At 44.9% G+C, this 25190-nt stretch overlaps 1 protein-coding gene across 1 annotated transcript; it reads right to left on the minus strand.

Annotated features, from left to right (window-relative positions):
• Positions 1-302: 302 nt before the first annotated feature.
• Positions 303-23507, minus strand: METTL2A (methyltransferase 2A, tRNA N3-cytidine). The gene is made up of 9 exons (XM_032139095.2): positions 23398-23507; positions 23100-23191; positions 20844-21202; positions 19677-19726; positions 14712-14772; positions 9258-9397; positions 5085-5191; positions 2117-2182; positions 303-1317 (listed from the first exon to the last, which is right to left on the minus strand). The coding sequence occupies exons 1-9, from the start codon at positions 23505-23507 to the stop codon at positions 1163-1165; spliced, it is 1140 nt and encodes a 379-aa protein (XP_031994986.1). The 3' UTR covers positions 303-1162.
• Positions 23508-25190: the final 1683 nt, after the last annotated feature.

Here is a 25190-nt window from a genome sequence, read left to right on the forward strand (position 1 = left end):
CAAGCAATTCTCCTACCTCAGCCTCCTGAGTAGGCGGGATTACAGGCGCCCACAAACATGCCGGGCTGATTTTTTATTTTTTAGTGGAGACGGGGTTTCACTATGTTAGCCAGGCTGGACTGGAACTCCTTGGTCCAGGAGGAGTTCCTTTGCCACCTCGGCCTCCCAAAGTGCTGGGATAATAGGCGTGAGCTGCCACGCCTGGTCGAAAAGTCCTTACTTAGAGGGTTTGTCTGTCGCCGGGTGAGTGCAGTGGGCAATCTCGGTCATGCAAGTCCGCCTCCTGGTTCAGTTTCGTAGCTGGGACTACAGGCGCCCGCCACCATGCCCGGCTAATTTTTCATATTTTTTTTTAGTAGAGACGGGGTTTCATCGTGGTCTTGATCTCCTGACCTCGTGATCCGCCCGCCTCGACCTCCCAAAGTGTTGGGATTACAGGCGTGAGCCACCGCGCCTGGCGGAACTAAGATAAAGCGAAGACCACGATCAATTACTTAACAAGAACACCACATTTTGATGCTCTCTATAGGGTCATTTTTTTTTTTGTCAGGAAAATATCTGATCTGATTCTTTCCAGCTTGTTTCCCCTACAACTTAATAAGCCCTTCACTAACCTCTGTATGTATTAACTGCAATTGCCTAGCCGGGCACTTACACTCTCAAAAGATTTAACGCAATTACAGTAAAAAACACTTGTCATATATAACACTTTCTCACATGGAAATGAATTGGTGGTTTAAGGTTTACAATTCCTTTGAATAAAATTTCAGTTATTAGTTACAAAATGCTAAGACAGATTGAGATCTCAAAGAAAGAACTTGAGAAAATTATGTTTTAAAGGACTTCACAAATATAAAGCATAATTGTTAGACTCCTGATACAAAGTAACTTTTCCTAGGTTTAAGGTTCAAGCCTGAATTCTTGAATTGTCCACCATCAAGGAGACCTCATTTATATTCTATTTATTTTTATTATTACTTTCAGGTACAGGGTCTCTCGCTATTTTGCCCAGGCTGGATCCTGGGCTCAATGGATCCTCCCCGCCTCAGTCTCCTGAGTGGCTGGATTATAGGCATGCACCACCATGCCCGGTGCTACACATTTTTTTTTTAAAAAGCCCGGAAACACAATGGGCTTGCATCGTGTTGGCAGCAGGTGCCTCTCAGTTGGTGCTGGACAGAAGGGGCTTGCAGTATTTGCACTGAATCCAAACCCGGTACATTGTCAGTTGCTTCCCTCGGTTCACCTGCAGTCGGCGGTCTACCAGGTTCTGAACTTTTTCCAGTCCAGCAGTGGTGAAAAGTGTGTCCAGTTCCTCTAGTGTGGAAAATAAAAGATGTTTATGCATTTTCCCCTCAAGAAAAGGCATTTTTATCTACTAAGTGCTTGTTAAATGGGGCTCTGGGAAGTTGCTGTCGTGTTTTTTACATGGCCATTTGGTTATAAATGCAGTGGTGGCTTGGTAACAGCAAGTTCATGCTTAGGTGGGGGAAGCCACTGCGTATGGGCTGCGGTTTTTTCTTTTTTTAAAAACCTTTGGTTTATATTTGGCCTTTAGGCTCTATGAACACCTTAAAATTTATGCAAAAATATCTATGTATGTCAAAGCAATTGTTTTAGGAAAGAGGTTTCATCATCTTAACCAAAGGCTCAAAGAAGGTGACCCTAAAAAGGGCCCAGGAACGGAAGGCCCAGGTGAAGGATGAAGCCTGTGGACGGGCCAGTTGCAGAGGAGAGCAGTTCCCGGCACCCCTAGAACCCAGAGTTCACCCTGACCCGGGCACACCAAAGCACAACCCCGTGTAGAAGGTGAGACAGGCTGGACTGGAGATGAGCCTTGCAGACTGGGCAGGCTTCCCATTTTGGACAGTGGCAGACAGGGAGAGCAGAGCAGGACTGAAGGCATGGACAAGCCAGGGCTGCCTGGGGGCCCGAGTGGCTGGCTGCCATGGGTAGCCTAGCCCAGGGTGGAGGAGGGTGTGAGCAGTGGCGAACCGCAGGAAACCGCCTGCCTAAAACGCAGGAGAGGCCAGATAGTTTTCCTTCTGAACGTGCCTTGAAGACCATCTCATCTGGTACTGGGGACTTCTAGCGTAAAAAGATGAGTGTTTCATACCTTGTGTAAAGAAGTAAACTCTGGTTCCATCACCTCTCACATAGAAATTTCCAGATAGACACTGACCTGCAGAGTGATGTGTTAAAAATCAGAGACTTTAAAGCACTTCTTTGACTTGTATTGCTAAGGAATGTTTTTTTTTTCTGCCTCGCCTCTCGACTGGACTACAGGCCCCCATCACACCCACTAATTTTTTGATTGTGTTGAGACGGGGTTTCACCTGGCTCGACTCCTCGGCCTCCCAAAGTGCTGGGATTACAGGCGTGAGCCACCGCTCCCGGCCTAAGGAATGTTAACTGAGAGGTCAGTTGGTTGGGTGGAGAGCACTCCCGCCTCAGTGCTTTGGGAAGAGCAGCTCAACGGGAGTAAGTCACAATGTCAGAAAACATGAGGTTCCTAAGCACCCCACTCCAAAACTCTAGAATTGTTTGATGAAAACCACTTGTTCACTCTCCCAAACCCATTAAATTAACAGCACAAATTTTTTATTTATTTATTTTTTTGAGATGGAGTTTCGCTCTTATTGCCTAGGATGGGTGCAATGGCGTGACCTCAGATCACTGCAACCTCTGCCTCCCCAGGTTCAAGTTATTCTCCTGCCTCAGCCTCCCAAGTAGCTGGGATTACAGGTTCCCACCACCACACCCAGCTAATTTTTTGTATTTTTAGTAGAGACAGGGTTTCAGCATGTTGGCCAGGCTGGTCTCAAACTCCTGACCTCAGGTGATCCACCCGCCTTGGCCTCCCAAAGTGCTGGGATTAAAGGCGTGAGCCACCGTGCCTGGCCTTTTTTTTTTTTTTTTTAATTAAGCAATACAGCTGAGTTTAAGGAAACTTGAGACAGCCATTACCATTTTGGTGGTGACTGTCCTTTGCATGTCTCTTCACGTGTCTACAGAATCATAAATACAACTCAGATACTGTTTTGATCATGAACACACTTTCCCTTCTGCTGCTAACCACCCTGACCTTACCTCAGTTTACCGGCCTGGCACATACTTCTAGACCTTCCCGAATGCCCAAATCGTCACATGTATATACTTATTTCCCTGCAGATACTGGTATATGGGGATAGAGTTTAAAATACTCCCTTGCACATTGCTCTCCTCTCACTGAATACAGAACAGAAATCCCTCCAAGTTCAGTGGTATGGGGTCCACCTCAGGTGACAAGCATGACATCTCCCTATCCAGAGGCATTCACTTTGTTTACAAAGTTTTGCTCCTGCATGTATTATGTGCTAGTTCTTGACTATATTCAAAAAAAGATTGGATTGAACAATAATTGGGTGCCCAAAAAAAGGCTGTAAGCCGGGCGCAGTGGCTCACACCTGTAATCCCAGGACTTTGGGAGGCCGAGGTGGGTGGATCACCTGAGGTCAGGAGTTCGAGACCAGCCTGACCAACATAGTGAAACCCTGTCTATACTAAAAATACAAAAAAATTAGCCAGGCGTGGTGGCACATGCCTGTAGTCTCAGCTACTCGGGAGGCTGAGGCAGGAGAATTGCTTGAACCCAAGAGACAGAGGCTGCAGTGAGCCAAGATGGTGCCATTGCACTCCAGCCTAGGAGACAGAGTGACTTTGTCTCAAAAAAAAAAAAAGGCTGTAACACTGGGCACAGTGGCTCACACCTGTAATCCCAGCATTTTGGGAGGCCAAGGCAGGTGGACCCAGGAGGCAGAGATCGCGCCATTGCACTCCAGCATGGGCAACAAGGGCAAAACTCCATCTCAAAAAAAAAAAAAGGCTATAACAATTTCTTTTTCTACCAGTAATGAAGGAATGCACCTCTTTCTTTGAATTGACCAGCAATAAGAAGTACTAACTCGTTATTTTTATTTCCTTGAAGTGTTGTTTACTGGCCATTTAGATATGTTCTTCTGTGAACTGACTAAATACTCCTCGCCTGTTTTTTGGGTGGGTCACTGATCTTTTCCTTATCAGTTTCATGACAGCTCCTTGAAGAGCAAAGATATTAAGTCTTTATCTATTATATGCACTGAAAATATTCCTTCTTACTCCGTCATTTGCCTTTTACATTTTTAATGGCATCTTTTGTCATGCCACATTTAAAATTATTTATGTCTTTCAAATGTCTTTTTTTTTTTTTGAGACAGAGTTTCACTCTTGTTGCCCAGGCTGGAGTGCAATGGTGCGATCTCGGCTCACTGCAACCTCCGCCTCCTGGGTTCAAGCGATTCTCCTGCCTCAGCCTCCCGAGTAGCTGGGATTACAGGCATGTGCCACCATGCCCAGCTAATTTGTATTTTTAGTAGAGACAAGGTTTCTCCATGTTGGTCAGGCTGGTCTCGAACTCTTGACCTCAGGTGATCTGCCCACCTCGGCCTCCCAAAGTGTTGGAATTACACGCATGAGCCACTGCGTCCGGCTGTCTTTCAAATGTCTTTCTAATAAAAGCTCTTCTAAAGGTAGCTTGTCTTACTTAAAAAGACCTCAATATCTAGATTATACAAGCCTCTTCAGTTTTCTTAAAAAAAATACTACTCTGTCACATATTAAATGGCTTTATATAAGGAATTCTAATTCTAGAGTTTCTATTCTGATGGCAGCACCATTTTTTGATTATAGTGGCCAAATACCTTTTTTTTTTTTTTAATTATACTTTAAGTTCTGGGGTACATGTGCAGAACGTGCAGGTTTGTTACATATGTATACATGTGCCATGGAGGTTTGCTGCACCCATCAACCCGTCATCTACATTAGGTATTTCTGCTAATGCTATCCCTCTCCCAGCACCCCCACCCCCAGACAGGCCCCAGTGTGTGACGTCCCCCGCCCTGTGTCCATGTGTTCTCATTGTTCAACTCCCACTTATGAGTGAGAAAATGCGGTGTTTGGTTTTCTGTTCTTGTGTTAGTTTGCTGAGAATGACAATTTCCAGCTTCATCCATGTCCCTGCAAAGGACATGATCTCTAGTGGTTAGGATTCAGCACTCTCAAAATACCTTTTTTAAACCGAAGCTGAGCCATGTCATAGCGGCCGTAATCTCGCAGAAGTATCATCCCCCCAGGTTTCAGAAGCCTGCTCAGCCTGTTGATAGCCTTCTGCATCCTGTGGAGCAGCAGGGAATGACGGTCAATCAGGTCTCCTTAAAGACAGCATTCTCTTTCCCTGTAGCATATCCCAAAAAGCCAGTGGACTTCCTCAACTGACACACCAAGTCTGAGATCTAAGCCTCCTCTCTACTCTTCAGTTAGAACTGAAGGACATTAGCTGCCTGCTCACAGCTGTGGCCTCGATCCACTGCCTTCAGCCTGAAGAGGCCCGAGGACAGCCTGCTTCTGCTGTAAGAAAGTTCCCTGATCCCAGCTGGGTACAGTGGCTCATGCTTGTAACACCAGCACTTTGGGAGGCTGAGGCAGGTGGATCACATGAGGTCAGGAGTTTGAGACCAGCCTGGCCAAAATGGTGAAACCCCGTCTCTACTAAAAATACAAAAATTAGCCAGGCATGGTGGCATGTGCCTATAATCCCAGACACTCAGGAGGATGAGGCAGGAGAATTTCTGGAACCTGGGAGATGGAGGTTGCAGTGAGCCAAGATTGCACCACTGCCCTCCGGCCTGGGACGCAGAGCAACTGAGACTCCGTCTCCAAAAAACAAACAAACAAAAGTTCTCTGCTCTCCATCTGGTTCACTTCCCCACTGTCCTAGATAGCCATCTTTGCCCTGTGCTCCTGTGGCTGAGCGGAATCCTGAACATCCAGTGGGTTCTGCTAGGTGACTTATCTGCCTGCACCGTTAGACCTGAGCTCTTTCAATGCAAGGGCTGTATCTTTCTGTTTGTTAAATGAAGACCTGTCCCCAAGAACTTACAAGTTACATGGCAGTACAATCAGTATGCAAATGAGTATAACAGACAGAAGGTTTTACACTTAGGTCTGCGCTTTCCATATGCAGTGTTCTTCAAAAGTCTTGGTGCAGGTTGAAGCTTTTATAACTTCAGAAGTCTAAATGCTACAAACTTCACCAAAAAAATTTCAAAGTCTATTTACATTTTGCATAATGAATGTTTCCCACTTAAAAAAAACAAAAAAACAAAAAAACAGCCAAGGCAGGCAGATCACCTGAGGTCAGGAGTTGGAGACCAGCCTGGCCAACATGGTGAAACCCTGTCTCTACTAAAAATACAAAAAAATTCGCCAGGGATGGTGGCAGGCACCTGTAATCCCAGCTACTTGGGAGGCTGAGGCAGGAGAATCGCTTGAACCCGGGAGGTGGAGATTGCAGTGAGCCAAGACCACAGCACTGCACTCCAGCCTGGGCAACAAGAGCGAAACTCCATCTCAGAAAACAAACAAACAAACAAAAAACAGCTGGGGTCCTGCTATGCTATGTTGCCCAGGCTGGACTCTTGGGCTCAAGTGATCCTCTTGCCTCAGTCTCCTAGGTAGCTGGGACTAAAAGTGTGTGCCACTGTGGCTGGCTTGAATTTTAAATTTTAATAATTTGTTTTAGTCCATGTCAATTTTTAAAAAGTTTGTAGCACTGAAACTTCTAAGGTCATAGGTCTTTTTTGAGACAGGGTCTCACTGTGTCACCCAGGCTGCAGTGCAGTGGTGTGATTATAGCTCACTTCACTGCAGCCTCAAACTCCTGGGCTTAAACCATACTCCTGCCTCAGCCTTCTGAGTAGCTGGGACTACAGACATGCACCTGGCTAATTTTTTTATTTTTATTTTTAGTAGAGATGGGGGTCTTTCTTTGTGGCCCAAGCTCGTCTTGAGCTCCTGGCTTCAAGCACTCCTCGCACCTCAGACTCCCAAAGTGGTGGGATTATAGGCGTGAGCCACTATGCCTGGTCAACCTCTGCAATTATTAAAGTTTAAAACCATGGTAGGCCTTTTGGGTTATCCTGCATATGCCTTTATTTCACATTCATCCTCTCAGGTTGGATGACTTCAGTACCCTTCTAGAGGAAGTGTGGCCTCCTAGAGGAAGGTCAATCACTCAAAGCTCATATCCTGTGCAGCCAGCAAGGGGTCCTTGGACTCTGGAAGATAAACCAGGATCTCAATCACTGGTCCCTGCAGTCTCTAGTCATGTAATCTGGCTTCCTAACACCAGCTTACCTTGACCTTTAACACTAATTTACTTAATCATCCTTTGCAGGACTCTGACGACACAGAATGAGATGTTTGAAGTCTCTAATCTCATGATTTCATGGGTATAGTTTACCCTAACATGTGCCAACCCCCAGCCTGTCCAGACTCACCGCACTCTGGCAGTGACAAAGGCTTCCATGGAATTAGTCAATGGTGTCTGAATCTCTTAGCCACCATCGGACTCTGCTTCCTTGAGAAGGTAGTTTTGGTCAGGTGCGGTGGCTCATGCCTGTAATCCCAGCACTTTGGGATGCCGAGGTGGGTGGATAACTTGAGGTAAGGAGTTCAAGACCAGCCTGGCCAACATGGTGAAACCCCATCTCTACTAAAAATACAAAAAATATTAGCCAGGTGTGGTGGTGCTTGTCTGTAATCCCAGCTGCTCGGGAGGCTGAGGCAGAAGAATCGCTTTAACCTGGGAGGCAGAGGTTGCAGTGAGCCGAGATCTCACCACTGCACTCCAGCCTGGGCAACAGAGTGAGACTCCATCTCAGAAAAAAAAAAAAAGAGAGAAGGTAGTTTCACAGGACCACTGGTTACACCTATGCATATGAAGTTTTAATGGTGTATTTTACGATATAGCATTTGACTTTCCTTTAATCTGAATCTGATTTTATAGAATTCTGTATCACATTTTTCTAAAACACTGTAAGCATCAGAGAACACCTTAGTTAAGGTTCAATGTAAATTTCGTGTTGCTAATAAGGTTGTTTTATTTAAAGCACTTAAAAGGCCAATAGGCTGAGCGTGGTGGCTCACGCCTGTAATCCCAGCACTTTGGGAGGCTGTGGCAGGCGGATCATGAGGTCAGGAGTTCGAGACCAGCCTGGCCAACATGGTGAAACACCACCTCTACTAAAAAAAAAAAATACAAAAATTAGCCAGGCATGGTGGCATACACCTGTAATCCCAACTGCTCGGGAGGCTGAGGCAGGAGAATTGGTTGAACCTGGGAGGTGGAGGTTGCAGTGAGCCAAGATCTCATCACTGCACCCCAGCCAGGGCAACAGAGCAAGACTCCATCTTCAAAAAAAAGGCCAGTGTGGTGGCTCATACCTGTAATCCCAGCATTTTGCGAGGTTGAGGCAAGCAGATCACAAGGTCAGGAGTTTAAGCCTGACCTGACCAACATGGTGAAACCCTGTATCTACTAAAAATACAAAAATTAGCTGGGCATGGTGGCGGGTGCCTGTAATCCCAGCTACTCGGGAGGTTGAGGCAGGAGAACTGTGTGAACTGGGAAGGCGGAGGTTGCAGTGAGCCTAGATCACGCCATTGCATTCCAGCCCGGGTGACAGGGCGAGACTCCATCTCAAAATAAAATAAAATAAAATAAAATAAGAGGCCAATAATGAGACATTACCTAAAAGCTGTGACACCCACAGTTCACAGTTCTAAAATGGCATGTGATGAGATTATCAATAGGAATTTCCCCACACACTCATTAGAGACTGATTTCCCATTCTTTCCCAATGTTGAGCCACAACAAAGAAATGAAGAACCAACTACTGTAGAAGTTTCCAGGCCAGAACAGAAGTTGGGCATCAAGACAAATTTAGGAAAATGGTTGAGATGCTCACATCACTACAAATGGTGTGGCTTCTTTGTGTCTATCAGAACATAAACAAAATTCTTTTTACTTCGAGCTCAACTCTAATATCAAGGTCCCTCGCCAGATGGGCACGGTGGCTCACACCTATAATCCCAGCGCTTTGGGAGGCCAAGGTGGGAGGATCGCTTGAGCCCAGGAATTCAAGACCAGTCTGGGCAACATGGCAAAACCCCATCTCTGCTAAAAACACAAAAATTAGCCAGGACTGGTGACACATGCCCGTGGTCCCACCTACTTGGGGAGCTGAGAAGGGAGGATCATTTAAGCCCAAGAGGTTAAGGCAGCAGTGAGCCATGATCATGCCACTGCACTCCAGCCTGGGCTGACAGAGCAAGACCCTATCTTAAAAAAAAAAGGCCCTCACCAAAGAGACACTACCAGCCAAGGGACCCAAACTTACTTGTCTGGAACAATTGCTGAAAGAACAAATATGAGAATGATAATATCAAGACTGCCCTTGGGCACCGGGTAACTCTTCTCTTCATCACACAGGTCGTGAACAAAGGCAAAACACCGAGAAGGATCATATTCTGTATTTGTCTGCAGACAAATGGAAGTAGAAGAGACAAATAAGTTAGAAAATATTAACATAGCCTAAAGAAAAGATTATCTTGTTTTAAATTTTAAATGTAACTGCTGCTACTTCACAAAGAGGGATATATTTCTTTTTTCTTTTTTTTCTTGAGGCAAAATCTGCCCATGTTGCCCAGGCTGGCCTCAAACTCTTGGGTTCACGCGATAGGATCACTTGCTTCACCCTCCCGAGTAGGGGATATATTTCTAATCATTATATAGATTGGTGAAAAAGTAATTGCGGTTTTTGCTATTGAAAGTAATGGCAAGAATGTGGTGACTCATGCCTGTAATCTCAGCACTTTGGGAGGCCAAGGCGGGAGGATCACCTGAGGTCAGGAGTTCGAAACCAGCCTGACCAACAAGGAGAAACCCCATCTCTACTAAAAATACAAAATTAGCTGGGTGTGGTGGCACATGCCTATAATCCCAGCTACTCGGGAGGCTGAGGCAGGAGAATCACTTGAACCCAGGAGGCAGAGGTTGCAATGAGCCAAGACTGCACCATTGCACTCCAGCCTGGGCAATAAGAGTGAAACTCTGTCTAAAAAAAGAAAAGAAAAAACAGAAAGTGATGGCAAAAACGACAATTACTTTTGCATCAATCTAATAGCATGTTATTTCAGGGAGGACTCAAAGAGTAAAGATCAGGAATAATTGAAGGGAGACGGTGAGGAATCTAATAGTTGCTTTTAAAATAGAACATTCCTGACTCCCCTACTTTTATTCTTTATTCTTGTGTACTTTCTGTACTTCCCATGCATGAAGTCAGATCTAAGAATTGGAAAACGATCATGAAAATGAGTGACCAACAGGGAAAAAAAAACATTCGTAAGGAGAGAGACAGCACATACTTTAAGCATGCAGTGGCTCACGCCTGTAATCCCAGCACTTTGGGAGGCCGAGGCGGGCAGATCACGAGGTCAGGAGATCGAGACCATCCTGGCTAACATGGTGAAACCCCATCTCCACTAAAAATACAAAAAATTAGCCAGGCGTTGTGGCAGGTGCCTGTAGTCCCAGCTACTTGGGCGGCTGAGGCAGGAGAATGGCGTGAACCCGGGTGGCGGAGCTTGCAGTGAGCTGAGATCACACCACTGCACTCCAGCCTGGGCGAGAGAGCGAGACTCCATCTCAAAAACAAAAACAAAAACAAAAAACAAACAAAAAGCACGATCTGCTAGGCACCGTGGCTCACGCCTAGAATCACAGCACCCTGGGAGGCTGAGGCAGGAGGATCACTTGAGCCCAGGAGTTTGAGACCAGCTAGGCAACATAGTGAGACTTCATCTCTACAAAAAATTTAAAAAATGCCAGGCGCATGCCTGTAATCCTAGCACTTTGGGAGGTCGAGGTGGGCGGATTACCTGAGGTCAGGAGTTCAAAATGAGCCTGGCCAACATGGTGAAACCCCATCTCTACTAAAAATACAAAAAACTAACTGGGTGCAGTGGCGCCCGCCTGTAATCGCAGCCACTCTGGAGGCTGAGGCAGGAGAATCGCTTGAACCTGGGAGGCGGAGGTTGCAGCGAGCTGAGATCATGCCACCGCACTCCAGCCTGGGCAACAGAGCTAGACTCCGTCTCAAAAAAAAAAAAAAATTAGCCAGGTGTGGTTGTATGTGCCTGTAGTCCCAGTTACACAGGAGGCGGGAGAATCACTTGAGCCCAGGAGATCAAGGCCGCAGTGAGCTTGACTGTACCACTGCACTCCAGCCTAAGTGACTGAGACCCTGTCTCAAAACAAATAACAAAGCACACAATTTAAAACAACTCCCAACTAGGAAATATTACACAAACCATAGAATTCTTCAGGAAAATCAATTTCTGTAGATGTAGAAAATTTACTTTGTTATCAAAAACTGAAGTAAAGATAGGCTTCAATATTCATTTGGTCTTTAACTGCATGAATAATTCTAAAAGCATGGCACTACCAATTCCTAATCTGCCCTAACAGCATTGCATACATTGCATACATAATTGTGACAGACACTTTTTTTTTGAGACAGAGTCTTATTCTGTTGCCCAGGCTGGAGTGGTACGATCTCAGCTCAGTGCAACCTCTGCTTCCCGGGTTCAAGCAATTCTCCTGCCTCAGCCTCCCCAGTAGCTGGGATTACAGGTGCATGCCACCATGTCCTGCTAGTTTTTGTATTTTTTTTTTTTTTTTTGAGATGGAGTTTCGCTCTTGTAGCCCAGGCTGGAGTGCAATGGCGTGACCTTGGCTCATGACAACCTCTGCCTTCCAGGTTCAAGTGATTCTCCTGCCTCAGCCTCCCGAGTGGCTGGGACTACAGGCACCTACCACCATGCCTGGCTAATTTTTGTATTTTTAGTAGAGATGGGGTTTCACCATATTGGCCAGGCTGGTCTGGAACTCTTGACCTCAGATGATCTGCCCGTTTTAGCCTCCCAAAGTGCTGGGATTACAGGCATGAACCACTGCACCCAGACTAGTTTTTGTGTTTTTTAAAGTAGAGACAGGGTTTCACCCTGTTGGCCAGGCTGGTCTTGAACTCCTGACCTCAAGTGATCTGCCCACCTCAGCCTCCCAAAGTGCTGGCCACCATGCCTGGCCAATTGTAACAGACACATTTTTTTTTTTTTGAGATGGAGTCTTGCTCTGTCACCCAGGCTGGAGTGCAGTGGCGTGACCTCGGCTCACTGCAACCTCCGCCTCCTGGGTTCAAGCGATTCTTCTGCTTCAGCCTCCCAAGTAGCTGGGATTACAGGTGCGTGCCACCACACCCAGCTAAATTTCATATTTTTAGTAGAGATGGGGTTTCACCATATTGGTCAGGCTGGTATCGAACTCCTGACCTCGTGATCCGCTGGCCTTGGCCTCCCAAAGTGCTGGGATTACAGGTGTGAGCCACTGCGCCCAACCATAACAGATACATTTTAAGGCATCTACCCTCAATGTCCGTCTTCTCCAAATATGTGAGTTTGTTTCTCATTGGCCAAAGCTGATTCAAACAGGGCTGCTGTATTTATCAGCTAGGTTGTGTTAACTAGACTTTCCAGGGACTTCAGAACTGGGACACAATCATTTTAGTGAGGCACCATGAACCCCTGAACAGGGTGAGCTTGTAAGGGACTGGGAGGAGCAAGCACATTGGGGCCACATGCAAAACTAGGAAAAACTGACTAGAGAAAGCTGGTATGCAAAGAGGGAAAAACAAATGGGCCCTGGACAATGAGAGGTAAGATACCAGGAACCTGGGGCTGTATTTTGTGCCCTTAGGTTCTATGACATTCTCCTTTATTGCTTTGAGTTTGTCCAGATGTTTCTGTTACTTGTAACTCAAAGAACCTCAATGGAATCATCTCATCAAGTTCGCCTGAGCCCAAAAGTTCAAGGCTGCAGTGGGCTATGATTGTGTCACTCTACTTCAGCCTGGGCAACACAGTGAGAATCAGTCTCAAAAAAAAAAAGTGAAGCCTGAAGATGTGACTGAATTGCTGCAATCTTGTTGCTGCTTCTTTTTTAGTCTTATTGTTTCTTTCTTTTTTAAAACCAGCATCCTTATCTATAATGAGTTGCTTCTTATGGTTGGGCAAAGAAAGTGGTTTATTGAGATCAAATCTACAACGGTAAAGATGCTATGAACATTGTTTTGAAATGGCAAGAAAGGTTTTTTGTTTTGAAATGGCATCAAACTTAGTTGATAAAGCAGCAGCAGGGTTTGAGAGAATGGACTTCAATTTGAAAGAAGCTCTCCTGTGGGCAAAATCCTATCAGCATCGCATGCTACAGAGAAATCTTTCATGAAAGGAAGAGCCAATTGATATGGTAAACTTCATTGTTACCTTATTTTAAGAAACTGCCAGTCACCCCAGCCCTTAGCAACCACCACCCCAGCCCTTGGCAATCACCACCCTGATCAGTCAGCAGCCATCAATATCAACGCAAGACCCTCCACTAGCAAAGATTACAACTTGCTGAAGGTTTAGATGATTATTAACATGTTTTAGCAATAAACTGGTTTTTTTTCTTTCTTTCTTTTTTTTTTTTTTTTGAGATGGAGTCTCACTCTGTTGCCCAGGCTGGAGTGCAGTGGCACGATCTTGGCTCACTGCAACCTTTGCCTCCCCAGTTCAAGCGATTCTCCTGCTTCGGCCTTTTGAGTGGCTGGGACTACAGGTGCCCACCACCATGCCTGGATAATTTCTTGTTATTTTTCTTTAGTAGAGATGGGGTTTCACTATGTTGCCTAGGCTAGTCTTGAACTCCTGATCTCAAGTGATCTGTCTGCCTCGGCCTCCCAAAGTGTTGGGATGACAGGCGTTAAGCCATTGTGGCCGACCATTAACGTATTTTTATTTTTTTGAGATGGAGTCTTGCTCTGTTGTCTAGCTGGAGTGCAGTGGCACGATCTCAGCTCACTGCAACCTCCACCTCCTGAGTTCAAGTGATTCTCCTGCCTCAGCCTCCTGAGTAGCTGAAATTACAGGTGTGTGCCATTTTTTGTATTTTTAGCCCGGCTAATTTTTTTGTATTTTTAGTAGAGACGGGGTTTCACTTGGTCAGGCTGGTCTTGAACTCCTGACCTCGTGATCTGCCCGCCCTGGCCTCCCAAAGTACTGCGATTACAGGCATGAGTCACCGCATCGGCCTGCAATCGTATTTCATTAGTTTATGCAATTGTGTATTAAATTCAATAATTACAACACAAGTGTAAGCTATCATTCGAGACCAGCCTGGGCAACATGGTGAAACTCTTCCTTTCACTTGAACACACAGAGGACACTGTAGAGTATGAAGTGGCCTAATTGCAATATTGTGTCTTAAAGAACAAGGAGACCTGAGGAGAGGGAGAGAAATGGGGGAATGGCAGGCTGGTGGAGCAGTCACAACACATGCATTTATTAAGTTGACCACCTTACACAGATATGATTAGTGGAACTCCAAATCAAGTACAACAGTAACATCACACACTATAACGTACATAACAGTAAAAAAGTCTGAAATATTCTGAGAATCACCAATGCATGACACACAGACACTAAGTGAGCATATGGTGGTGGAGAAACGGCACCGGTAGGCTTGCTTGATGTGGGGTTGCCACAAACTTTCAATATATGAACAGATACGACATCTGTACAGTGTGATAAAGTGAACTGCAATAAAATAAGGTATGCTTGTTATCAGTAAATCTTTTACTCTTAGACCATAAGAACACAGACCATATAAGAAGACAGCCAGAGACCTTGATTTTTAGGAGAACCTTTTCCCTTTAATCAGTGGAAATTACTGATAGGTAATTTCCCATTGTACTCACCTGGACCAGTTCTATAGCTGTGGAAGAAAAATCACAGCAGTAAACAAAGAGTCCTGGGTCACTGAAATGGGCAGAAAAGACAGAACAATGAGACTACAAATCAAGCTATGTCTACTCTCATTCTTGTGTAGCAGAGTTAAAATATCAAATGGGAAAAACTATCATTCATTCAAATAAACCGTATCTATTAGTCACAACATATTTCATTTTGGTTAAAATCCTTTTGGAATTATATCCTTTTGGAGGCTCTGTGGACATAGCTAATATGAAGTTTATAAAACAACCAGTGAGTTTCAAATCAATGTCTTCTCTTTTTCCATCTACAGAAATCCTACTTTTCCCTCAAATGAAGCCTTGCTTGATAGCACCACAAGAATTCTTTTTTCTTCGCTGAGCTACCTTGGCACTTTCTCCACACCAGGAACACATCTGTACCTGTCTGTTGGCGCCCACCACATAGTGAGTGAGTGCTTTGACAGCGGCGATTACATCTTTCGCTTATTAGTTCACCAAACACTACTGAGAGCCCACTATGCATTGTGTATTATCTTAGATGCTGAGGAGATAAAGATGAACACCACAAAATCCCTGTGCTTATTTTTCTTGGTATCCTCACTATCTAGCACAAGTCTCAGCACAAGGTAGCAACACAAAAAATGTTGATTTTAAGACCATCAAAATTGCTTCCAATTATGAAGCACATTATATATTTATTCTGAAGACATCAAAATACAAAACAATTTGTAATGCCAGAATTCTTTTTGTTAGTACAGGTCTAAATAAGAATGGGAGAGGAGGAAGGCTGTATGCTTGTGTTTTAGAAACAACAGCCCAGAGCTCTTCTGCAATGTTGGGCTCATTATTTGAGTGAGACCCTGGGATTTTTGGAAGTATGCATACCTCCAGCCTCTCAAAGGCATGGGCTCTGCTTCCTGCTGAACTGTTGACCTTTGGAGCAGACAACTTCTGGGAGGTATAACCAAGACGAAAAACCTGGGGAACGGCAGCATTTGCTATGGTAATCACTAGCTACCTGTGGCTACTTAAATTAGAAATTCAGTTTCTCAGTCCCATTAGATACATTTCACACGTGGCTAATGACCACCATAAGGGAGAGTGAAGATGCAGATCATTTCCATCACTGCACAAAGTTCTATTTCACAGCACTGCTCCGAAAGCAGGGTCCATGCCTGTCCTGTCCTCGAATCAGCTAGGCAGCTGCATCTGCCGCGTACCCATTAAGGTCATGGGCTAAGTTCTATCAGACTCAGCTTCTGCTTTCTAAAAGACTCATTGCAGTCTTTGCCTCCTGGGTTCAAGTGATCCTCCTACCTCAGCCCCCCAAGTAGCTCGGATTACAGGTGCACACCACCATGCCCAGCTAATTTTTGTATTTTTAGTAGAGACGGGGTTTCACCATGTTGGCCAGGCTGGGCTCGAACTCCTGACCTCAGGTGATCCGCCCACCTCTGCCTCTCAAAGTGCTGGGATTACAAGGGTGAGCCACCACGCCTGGCCCGTGCTTTTCTTTAAGTTTTCTACAGGTCATATAGTTGTCCCTTGGTATCCAGCTCAAGTCTCTTACACAATGGTGTTGGGTGTAGCATTTGCATACAACCCACACACATCCTCCTGCACACATTAAATCATCTCTAATGCCTAATACAAATGCCCAGCACTTTGGGATGCTGAGGCGGGTGGATCACCTGAAGTAGGGAGTTTGAGACCAGCCTGACCAACATGGAAAACGCCGTCTCTACTGAAAATACAAAATTAGCTGGGTGTGGTGGCGCATGCCTGTAGTCCCAGCTACTTGGGAGGCTGAGGCAGGAGAATCGCTTGATCTCAGGAGGTGGAGGTTGCGGAGAGCCGAGATCGTGCCACTGCACTCCAGCCTGGGCAACAAGAGCAAAACTCCGTCTCAATCAACCAATCAATCAATCAATAATACAAAAATTAGCTGGGCGTGGTGGTGGGCACCTGTAATCCCAACTACTCGGGGAGGCTGAGGCAGGATAATTGCTTGAACCTGGGAGGCAGAGTTGCGGCGAGCCGAGATCGAGTCACTGCACTCCAGCCTGGGTGACAGACTGAGACTCCATCTCAAAAAAGACTGCAGAGTGAGGCAGCTGGACGATAACGACTAGGGAAGTTTTCTAGATGCTTCTGATCTAGAATATGAGGAAGGAAGGAAATAGTGTAGTAGAAACAAAGGACATTTTGGAAAGGTACGGAGTCAGGGGAAGACATGCAAGGTGTGACCAGTGCACTGAGGGATAAGAGGACATACTTTGCAGGGCACACTCTCGTAGAGGACTTTGAAAACTATGCCCAACAATTTAAACCTGATTCACAGGCAGTAGAAAACATGTCCATTCTAAGCCAGTGAATTACATGAACAAGTGGGTTCTAGCAAGATATTGAACACAGCGATCTTATTTAAATGGCATAAAGAGGCTGTGGCAAAAATGCCATTTACATTCAGTTTTACATTCATTGATGATACTGATGATTAATGGCTGTAACTTGAAGCTAAGTCAATCTCCCATTTGAGGTGGATTCCTCAGTGTAACTTGAAGAGCAGAACAATCTCTTTTCTTCAGTGTTAGCTACTAGGACTTGCCATTTTCTTAGAAATTTCTGAGAACAAATTGTAGAAATATTTAAATGTGTATTAGTAACGAGGCTAATGTTTTACTCAATCCTGTTAATGAATACTGTGGGCTAAATTGGCAAAGTATTTATTATATGAAACCTTTGAGAAACAGTGGATTCCAATAATGAATACAGAACTGGAATGTGATTTCCACAAGGGGTTTAAAAACAGCTATAGGGCCGGGAGCCATGGCTCATGCCTGTAATCCCAGCACTTTGGGAGGCTGAGGCTGGTGGATCACTTGAGGTCAGGAGTTCGAGACCAGCCTAGCTGACATGGCGAAACCCCAACTCTACTAAAAATACAAAAAGTAGCTGGGCATTGTGGCGCATGCCTGTAATCCCAGGTATTTGGGAGGCTGAGGCAGGAGAATCACTTGAACCCAGGAGGCAGAGGTTGTAGTGAGCCAAGATTACACCACTGCACTCCAGCCTGGGCAACAGAGCAAGACTCCGTCTCAAACAAAACAAAATAGGTATGGTGTAATAAATATATTTGGTGTTGGTCTTTGTGGTTCCAGGCACAGAGTTCCAAAAACCTTAAGAATTTCCTCAGCAGGCTGGGCGCGGTGGCTCACACCTATAATCCCAGCACTTTGGGAGGCCAAGGTGGGTGGATCACCTGAGGTCAGGAGTTTGAGACAAGCTTTGCCAATGGGGTGAAACCCTGTCTCTACTAAAAATATAAAAATTAGCTGTGTGTGGTGGCATGCACCCTTAATCCCAGCTACTAGTAGGGAGGCTGAGGCAGGAGAATCACTTGAACCCAGAAGGCAGAGGTTGCAATGAGTCGAGATCGTGCCACTGCACTCTAGCCTGGGTGATGAAGCAAGACTCTGTATCTTTTGTTATTCATAATGAACTCCCTCAGGACCACACTGAATTTATGTTAATGAGACGACCTGGGGTGGGGCCAACACTAGTAAGGGCAAACTGATTGGAACTTTCAGCTTCACCCACCAATGTCCTGAATAGAAATGCAGATTATGCTGTATGAAAGCTATTTTCTTCTTCTCCTTTTAAAATTAATTTTCCCATGAGTCTGTGTCCTAGCTGTATAAAAACTCTTGAGGCTGGGAACGGTGACTTATGCATGTAATTCCAGCACTTTGGAAGGCCAAGGCAAGAGGATCACTTGAGCCCAGGAATTTGAGACCAGTCTGGGCAACAAAGGGAGATCCTGTCTCTACAAAAAAATAAACAAAAATTAGCTGGGTATGGTGGCATGTGTCTGTAGTCCCAGCTACTTGGGAGGTTGAGGTGAGAGGACTGCTTGAGCCTAGGAGTTTGAGCCTGCAGTGTGCTATGGGCGCACCACTGTGCTCTAGTCGGGATGACAGAACAAGAGCTTGTCTCAAAACAAAAAAAAACCCTTGATGAGCTTCCAGTTTGGTGAACACATCCGTGTGCTAGGAGGGCGCTGCACTAAGCTCCTCAGGGTCAAAGCTCCTGAGCGTGAGATCCTCTGAACCCCACCTTAATTACTTCTTCAGCTGGCTGTTAATCTGTATTCTTCATAACAAACACATAAATTTAAGTAAAGTGTTTCCCTGAGTTCTGTGAGCCATTCTAGGAAATTATTGAACTGGAGATAGGGCTCCCCTGATTTACAGCCTGTAGGGTAGAAACACGGAGGGCCAGATTCACAACTGGCATCTGAAGTCGGGGGCAGTCTTCTGGGACCGAACCCTTAACTTGTGGGATCTGATACCAACTCCAAGTAGACAGTGTCAGAATTGAATTGTAGGACACCCAGCTGTTGTTGAATTGGTCAGTGTTGGCAAAAAGCCCGCACATTTGGTGTCAGAAGCATTCTGTTTAAGTACACAAAACCAGTGTGTTTTCGTCAGAACAGGAGACATCTTCATGTATGTTAGCTTTCTCAACTCTACCATGGGGATGACAGCTCAGCCACTGACTGTTCTTCAGCGATCATGAGAATGGAAAAGTTGAACACATTTGTTCCTTAGAAGAAGGCACTAAATGTTAACACTAGCAAGTTTTAAGTCTAACTTTCCAAATGACAAAGATAATCAAATTAAAACAATCCATAAATGAACAATGTAGAAATCTGAATCTGACATAATCCATATTTTCCAATAACCATTATTGATAGTTTGATGCAGCAAGTTTTGAAAAAACCTTTACTTTTTTTTCTTGCTACATTGCCCTGGCTGGTCTCACACTCCTGGCCTCAAGCAATCCTGCTTTGGCCTCCCAAAGTGCTGGGATTACTGTCGTGAAGCAATGCGCCCAGCCAACCTTCACTTTTATCTTCTTTGCTGTCATAAACTTTTACAACATACTTACTTGTTTGTTTGTAAAATTGGAAAGACTGTGTTTCCCACACCACAGCCAACCTGCAGACAGAAATGAACTATTAAACACAGAACTTTCCAGAGTCAATTCCCTAAAGCTAGAAAAGCTAGAAAAATAATAATCAACAAGAATCTGGCCTAACTGTATTAGGGAAGGTGTAGTGATCAGAGCTAAACAGTACCTATGACATTTGTTGATTTTGTTCTTGACTTCAGGAACCCTTAAAAGACAAGAGCATGGGTTTTTATTAGCAGAAATGAGCTGGTCTAGAAAAAAGGGCAAGGATTGCTTTTATCTTTTGAGTTCTAGCAAATGGTCCTGTAGATGAAGTATTTTCTTACTGAGCTTATATTATTATTGTGAAAATATTTGTAATAGACTGTGCTAAAAAATGTATGAAAAGGGGACCTTGGCAACCTTGTCCTAAACACAGTGCTGCATGGTAATGAAGACAGCAACTATTTATTAAGGGCTTAACTATGTGCCAGGTACATACATTGTCTCCATCCTCATAACTACAAGGTGCAGAGGCAGCAGTCTCACTGCTCAGAGAGGGTAAGGAAATTGTCTAAGATCACACCATAGGATTCAATCCCAAGGCTAACCAGTTCCAGAACCAGCTTCCAGTAATGTGTGCAGTCCCCATTTATGAATTTACATTATACCAATCTAGACATTTTTCCAGGTCTAGACTCTGCAACACCATCCAAACGCAGAGGAAGAGAATTATCCCAGGCCTAAGACACAGGCACCATCCTAACTACCCTCTCCGTTCCTATAAATGTATTAGAAGAGAAGCAACAATTTGTCTTCTGATCTGGGACTTTTTTCCAGAGTTATAGCATGATCATGTTGAGCTCTTTCACCTGTATGATGCAGTGGCATGTGACAGGTACAGCATGATGCTGTTAATACAATTTTTGGAAGTGACATGCTATTCCCGTGTGATCTTTGTCCGTCATGACCACTAGATATCTGGCCTGCATTGAGGGCATTTTATCAGTTCAAAAATGGAGGTGATTCCAGGCTAATATAAGGGTCAAGTCTAGTCAGCATCATCCAATAGAAGTTACTTTTGTTGTCAGCCTCTCTGTGCTACCTCATGTGCACAAATATAATAGCTTCACATACCCCACTACCAAGACAATAAAAGGTTACCTCCAGTATTCGGTATGTGGCTGAGGATCCAGGAAACTCATCAGCACAAATTTCCAGGTCACTAATTTTCTGAGCTACATTCTCCTCCACAGGAGGTGTCTGTGTTTTATGTTCAAGGCTCTTTGAAGAACACTTGTGCTGTTCTTCCATTATTAAACCAGGTCCATCCTCATTGTTTCTACATTCAGGTACTTTACTCCTCTTGTTCTCCAAGAACCAATCCTTCAAATGATTTTGATTTTGGCTAGGTGCCAGCTCAGGGAATTCGGTAAAAAGCCAATGTCTATCCTTGAAAAACCCATTTTCGTGGATTTTGTAGAAGTCATTCCAGTATTTGTGGGCATTGATCTCATAATCAACTGTAAATATTTAAGAAAAAATTTTAAGAACCAGCTCTCAAATATTTTATTTATATCTAATGTCAATTATCCTGCTTTACCAAATGTCACCTTAATACTAAAAGTATCCTCAGGTAGAGCCACAGTCCCAGAACTGAAGGCATTTCTGAAGTCATTTAGTCCTGCCATCTGGCATTATACCTGAATGCCCCTATCCATCATTACAGGAGAGTCTAAATTCTGTTTGAACAATCAACCAGAGAACTTACTACCTATCAAATGTCCTCCTACATCTTTGGATGACTTTTTTTTTTTTTTTTTTTTTTAGGACGGAGTCTCGCTCTGTCACCCAGGCTGGAGTGCAGGTGTGTGATCTCGGCTCACTGCAAGCTCCACCTCCCGGGTTCACGCCATTTTCCTGCCTCATCCTACTGAGTAGCTGGGACTACAGGCACCTGCCACCATGACTGGCTAATTTTTTAGTAGAGACGGGGTTTCGCCATGTTAGCCAGGATGGTCTTGATCTCCTGACCTTGTGATCCGCCCGCCTCGGCCTCCCAAAGTGCTGGGATTACAGGCGTGAGCCACTGCGCCCAGCCAGATGACTTTTAACTATTAAAAAATCCTAAAAGTAGCCAGGTCCAGTGGCTCATGCCTGTAATCCCAGCACTTTGGGAGGCTGAGGCGGGCAGGTCACGAGGTCAGGAGATTGAGACCATCCTGCCCAGCATGGTGAAACCCTGTCTGTACTAAAATACAAAAAATTAGCCGGGTGTGGTGGTGCACACCTGTAGTCCCAGCTACTCGGGAGGCTGAGGCAGGGGAATCGCTTGAACTAGGGAGGAGGAGATTGCAGTGAGCTGAGATCGCACCACTGCACTCCAGCCTGGTGACAGAGTGAGACTCCGTCTCCAAAAAAAAAAAAAAAAAAAGAAAGAATAAAAACCTAACAAATTGAGCAGGACAGTGACAATAGAAGTTGGAATCCACTAAGAAGTGTGTTAACAACTCACAACTCACCTGCTGAATCAACCAAAACTCCCTAAGAAATAGGATTTTAGTTCCACTACTGCTACTACTGACTGCTTACCTCTGGGAAAAGCACTTAATGTCCGGTGGTCCAAGTGTCTTTAACCACAAAAAGAGAATATTGAACCACATGATTTTCAAAATCCCTTTCAACTCTTAACTTGCTTTGATCTAGTTGCTGTCAAACTATGCAGGGTGAGTGTTTTGTAACTGGAATCTTCTTGTTGTAGAGAACTCTTTCAGCGGGTACTAAATTTGTAGTCCTACCTTCAATTGTCTGGAATAATCAGTCCCACTTTTAGTATCTAGGGATATTATGCAGTGAAATCATCCACCTCTCAAGCAGGGGCCTCCTTTTCTTTGGCTAGACTTACTAGACTTATCTCCACTCTGCTGCATCCACCTTTCCTTGACTGAAGCCCTAAATTCTCATAACCATCACACAAATAATAGACACACAGTCACCAGTCATTAGCCCCCCTCGCAACAATATTTAGAATCTAATCACTTAAATGAAGCTTCAATGGAAACATCTCATGGAAAATGCAAATCATGTAGAAAGTACAGGTTCTAAGATGATCACGTGACCACACAGTTGTCATTGTTTAGCCATATCAACGTGGGTCTAGTCAACATAATTAAAGACAAAAATTACCCTCCTCCGAAGTAAAAGTATATATATAAAAAAACCCTCTACGACTTAAGATTTTGTTAACTATGCAGCCCTTTTCCCTCCTTGCTCATCCCCTCCCTGTCCTGCTCTACTCCTGAGATCCGCATCAGGCCAGGAATAAAGGATCTGGGCGGCCGCGGTTCCCTGGCCTCTCCGGGAGGGCGCGTTTGGCAGTACGCTGGCTGTTGATACCAATGAGAGCCCATTTAAGCGCACCTTGTTTCTCCTGGCACACTCGCTGGATACTGTTCTCCTGGACTTTTCTCTCCGCCGCCGCGGCTTGCTCTTCCGACCACTCCACATTGTCCCTGAGAAAATCAAACGGGCAGCTTAGGGGACTCACGTCCTGGCTGCGGGCAGGGTAAGTCGCTGGCCTAGGAAGTTTCTCTCCCTTTGGAGAGTGACTCGGGTAAGGCAGCTGGACTCGTGGCCGGCGGCCAGGGGCTTTTCGGAGTGCTCCGAGGCGGCGGGACAGAGGGCGAGCGACAGGCCGGGCGAGGGGCAGGGTGATTACCAGGCATTGTGGTGGAAGACGCGCGCCGGATCGCTCAGGAACCGGCTTCCGAACTGCTGCCTCTTATCGGCGAGGACTGCAGGTGCACCTTCAGGGTAGGAGCCGGCCATGACACCGGAGCCGGAAACACTTTACTTTCCGTAACGCGAGAACTTCCTGCGGGCCACGCCCTCTTCCAGAAGACGCCGAGTCTCGGCGGGAAAAACGGTGGCGGATCAGGGCGGCCCTGGAGTCTGGTCCGGGTGGCGCTCGGGAGCTGTCGTTTGGAGCTGCCCCAGGGTTGGCGAAGGGCTCTCTAGGGAAAGGGATCAGGCAGGGGGAAATTCTCCCCGGAGTCGCTTCTCATTGATGAGGTGCTGATGGACGTGCAGGTTAGGCAGAAAGTGGGAGACATTCCACTAGAGCCCCAGTTCAATGCGGGGATCCTCTAACAGGTTCCCCAGCTCCCCTCAAGTTGTAAAACAGGAAAAATCTTGAATCATTATAAGAGTTGAGGCTACCTAGTTCCACTGTGGAGCCGATGTCCAGAACTGAAGAAGGTAGCAAGCAGCGGGAAGAAACAGGGCAATTTCCAGCTTCTATGGTCAGCTTTTCATAGTGTGGGTGTGTATGTATACAGTGTGTATATATATTTTGGTTGGGGTAGGGGGAGATGGAGATATGAAATTAGAGAACACGAGGCTTAGCAAACCAAATGGAATATTCAAGGACAAGTTTTTTTTTAAAATCATAACCATCTACCCTTTTTGAATCATCCATATTATTATATTTATTATAATTATCCTTATTAGCACAATTAAGATTGTAATACACACATACATACAGTGTCATAGTAATACATTTTAGCCTTACATTTCTATTTCTAGATCTAATACAAATAGACTCTCAAAAGAATCTAGAAGAAAGTATGTTATAGACATAAGGTTATTTGAGAAGACTTCCAAGAGAAGCATGATGAATACCACTTGGAAAAGAAGGAAAGGGCAGAGACCAAACAAGGACCAGCCCAATACCTCTTGGACTTTATTTAATGTCATAATGTCAGAATAAAGGGAAAGATGAATTTTTTTACAAAAGGAAAGGGTTAGTGCAGTGCTAGACATAGCACATTCGTAATTAGTCCTTTTTTTTTTTTTTTTTTGAGACGGAGTCTTGCTCTGTTGCCCAGGCTGGAGTGTGGTGGCTGGATCTCAGCTCATTATAACCTCCATGTCCTGGGCTCAAGTGATTCTCCTGCCTCAGCCTCCTGAGTAGCCGGGATTACAGGTGCACGCCACCACACTCAGCTAATTTTTGTATTTTTAGTAGAGATGGGGTTTCACCATGTTGCCTGGGCCGGTCCCGAACTCCTGACCTCAAATGATCTGCCCGCCTCGGTCTCCCAAAGTGTTGGGATTACAGGCGTGAGCCACCGCGCCCAGCCAGTAAAATTGTTTATTCCATTGTAAATTCTTTCTGTAGGTAAAACTACAGGGAGCAATGAATGATTCTATACTTTTTCCTCCAAAGAAATGGGAACAAGCTCTAAGCCCTCTCTAATCAGGAAGAAAAATACACAAGTTAATCAAAAAGATACTAAAGAAGTTGTACTTCATTTGAAGACAATATGCTTTTGCCATTCTTGTGGTCTTTGGAAACATTTTGAACACAAGCTCCATACCCAGAAACAAGTACAAGGAATTTTTATCTTTTCTCAAGGCCAGCTGTTTGCAGATATGGTGGTTGATTTACATTTATTTCTGGCATCTTGTTTTCTCATCTATGGGCTTTTATTCTCCCCTCACTAAAAGCTG

The sequence above is a fragment of the Hylobates moloch genome, unplaced genomic scaffold (genome assembly GCF_009828535.3).
Source record: "Hylobates moloch isolate HMO894 unplaced genomic scaffold, HMol_V3 SCAFFOLD_19, whole genome shotgun sequence".
Classification (NCBI taxonomy): domain Eukaryota; kingdom Metazoa; phylum Chordata; class Mammalia; order Primates; family Hylobatidae; genus Hylobates; species Hylobates moloch.

Excerpts from the sequence above, each read along its gene's own strand:
- METTL2A (XM_032139095.2), bottom strand. The coding sequence starts at position 23,507 with ATGGCCGGCTCCTACCCTGAAGGTGCACCTGCAGTCCTCGCCGATAAG. Across the intron at positions 9,398-14,711 it reads CAGCTATAGAACTGGTCCAG|ACAAATACAGAATATGATCC; the intron begins GTGAGTACAATG and ends ATTTGTCTGCAG. Across the intron at positions 5,192-9,257 it reads TCAGCAATTGTTCCAGACAA|GATGCAGAAGGCTATCAACA; the intron begins GTAAGTTTGGGT and ends GCTGCTCCACAG.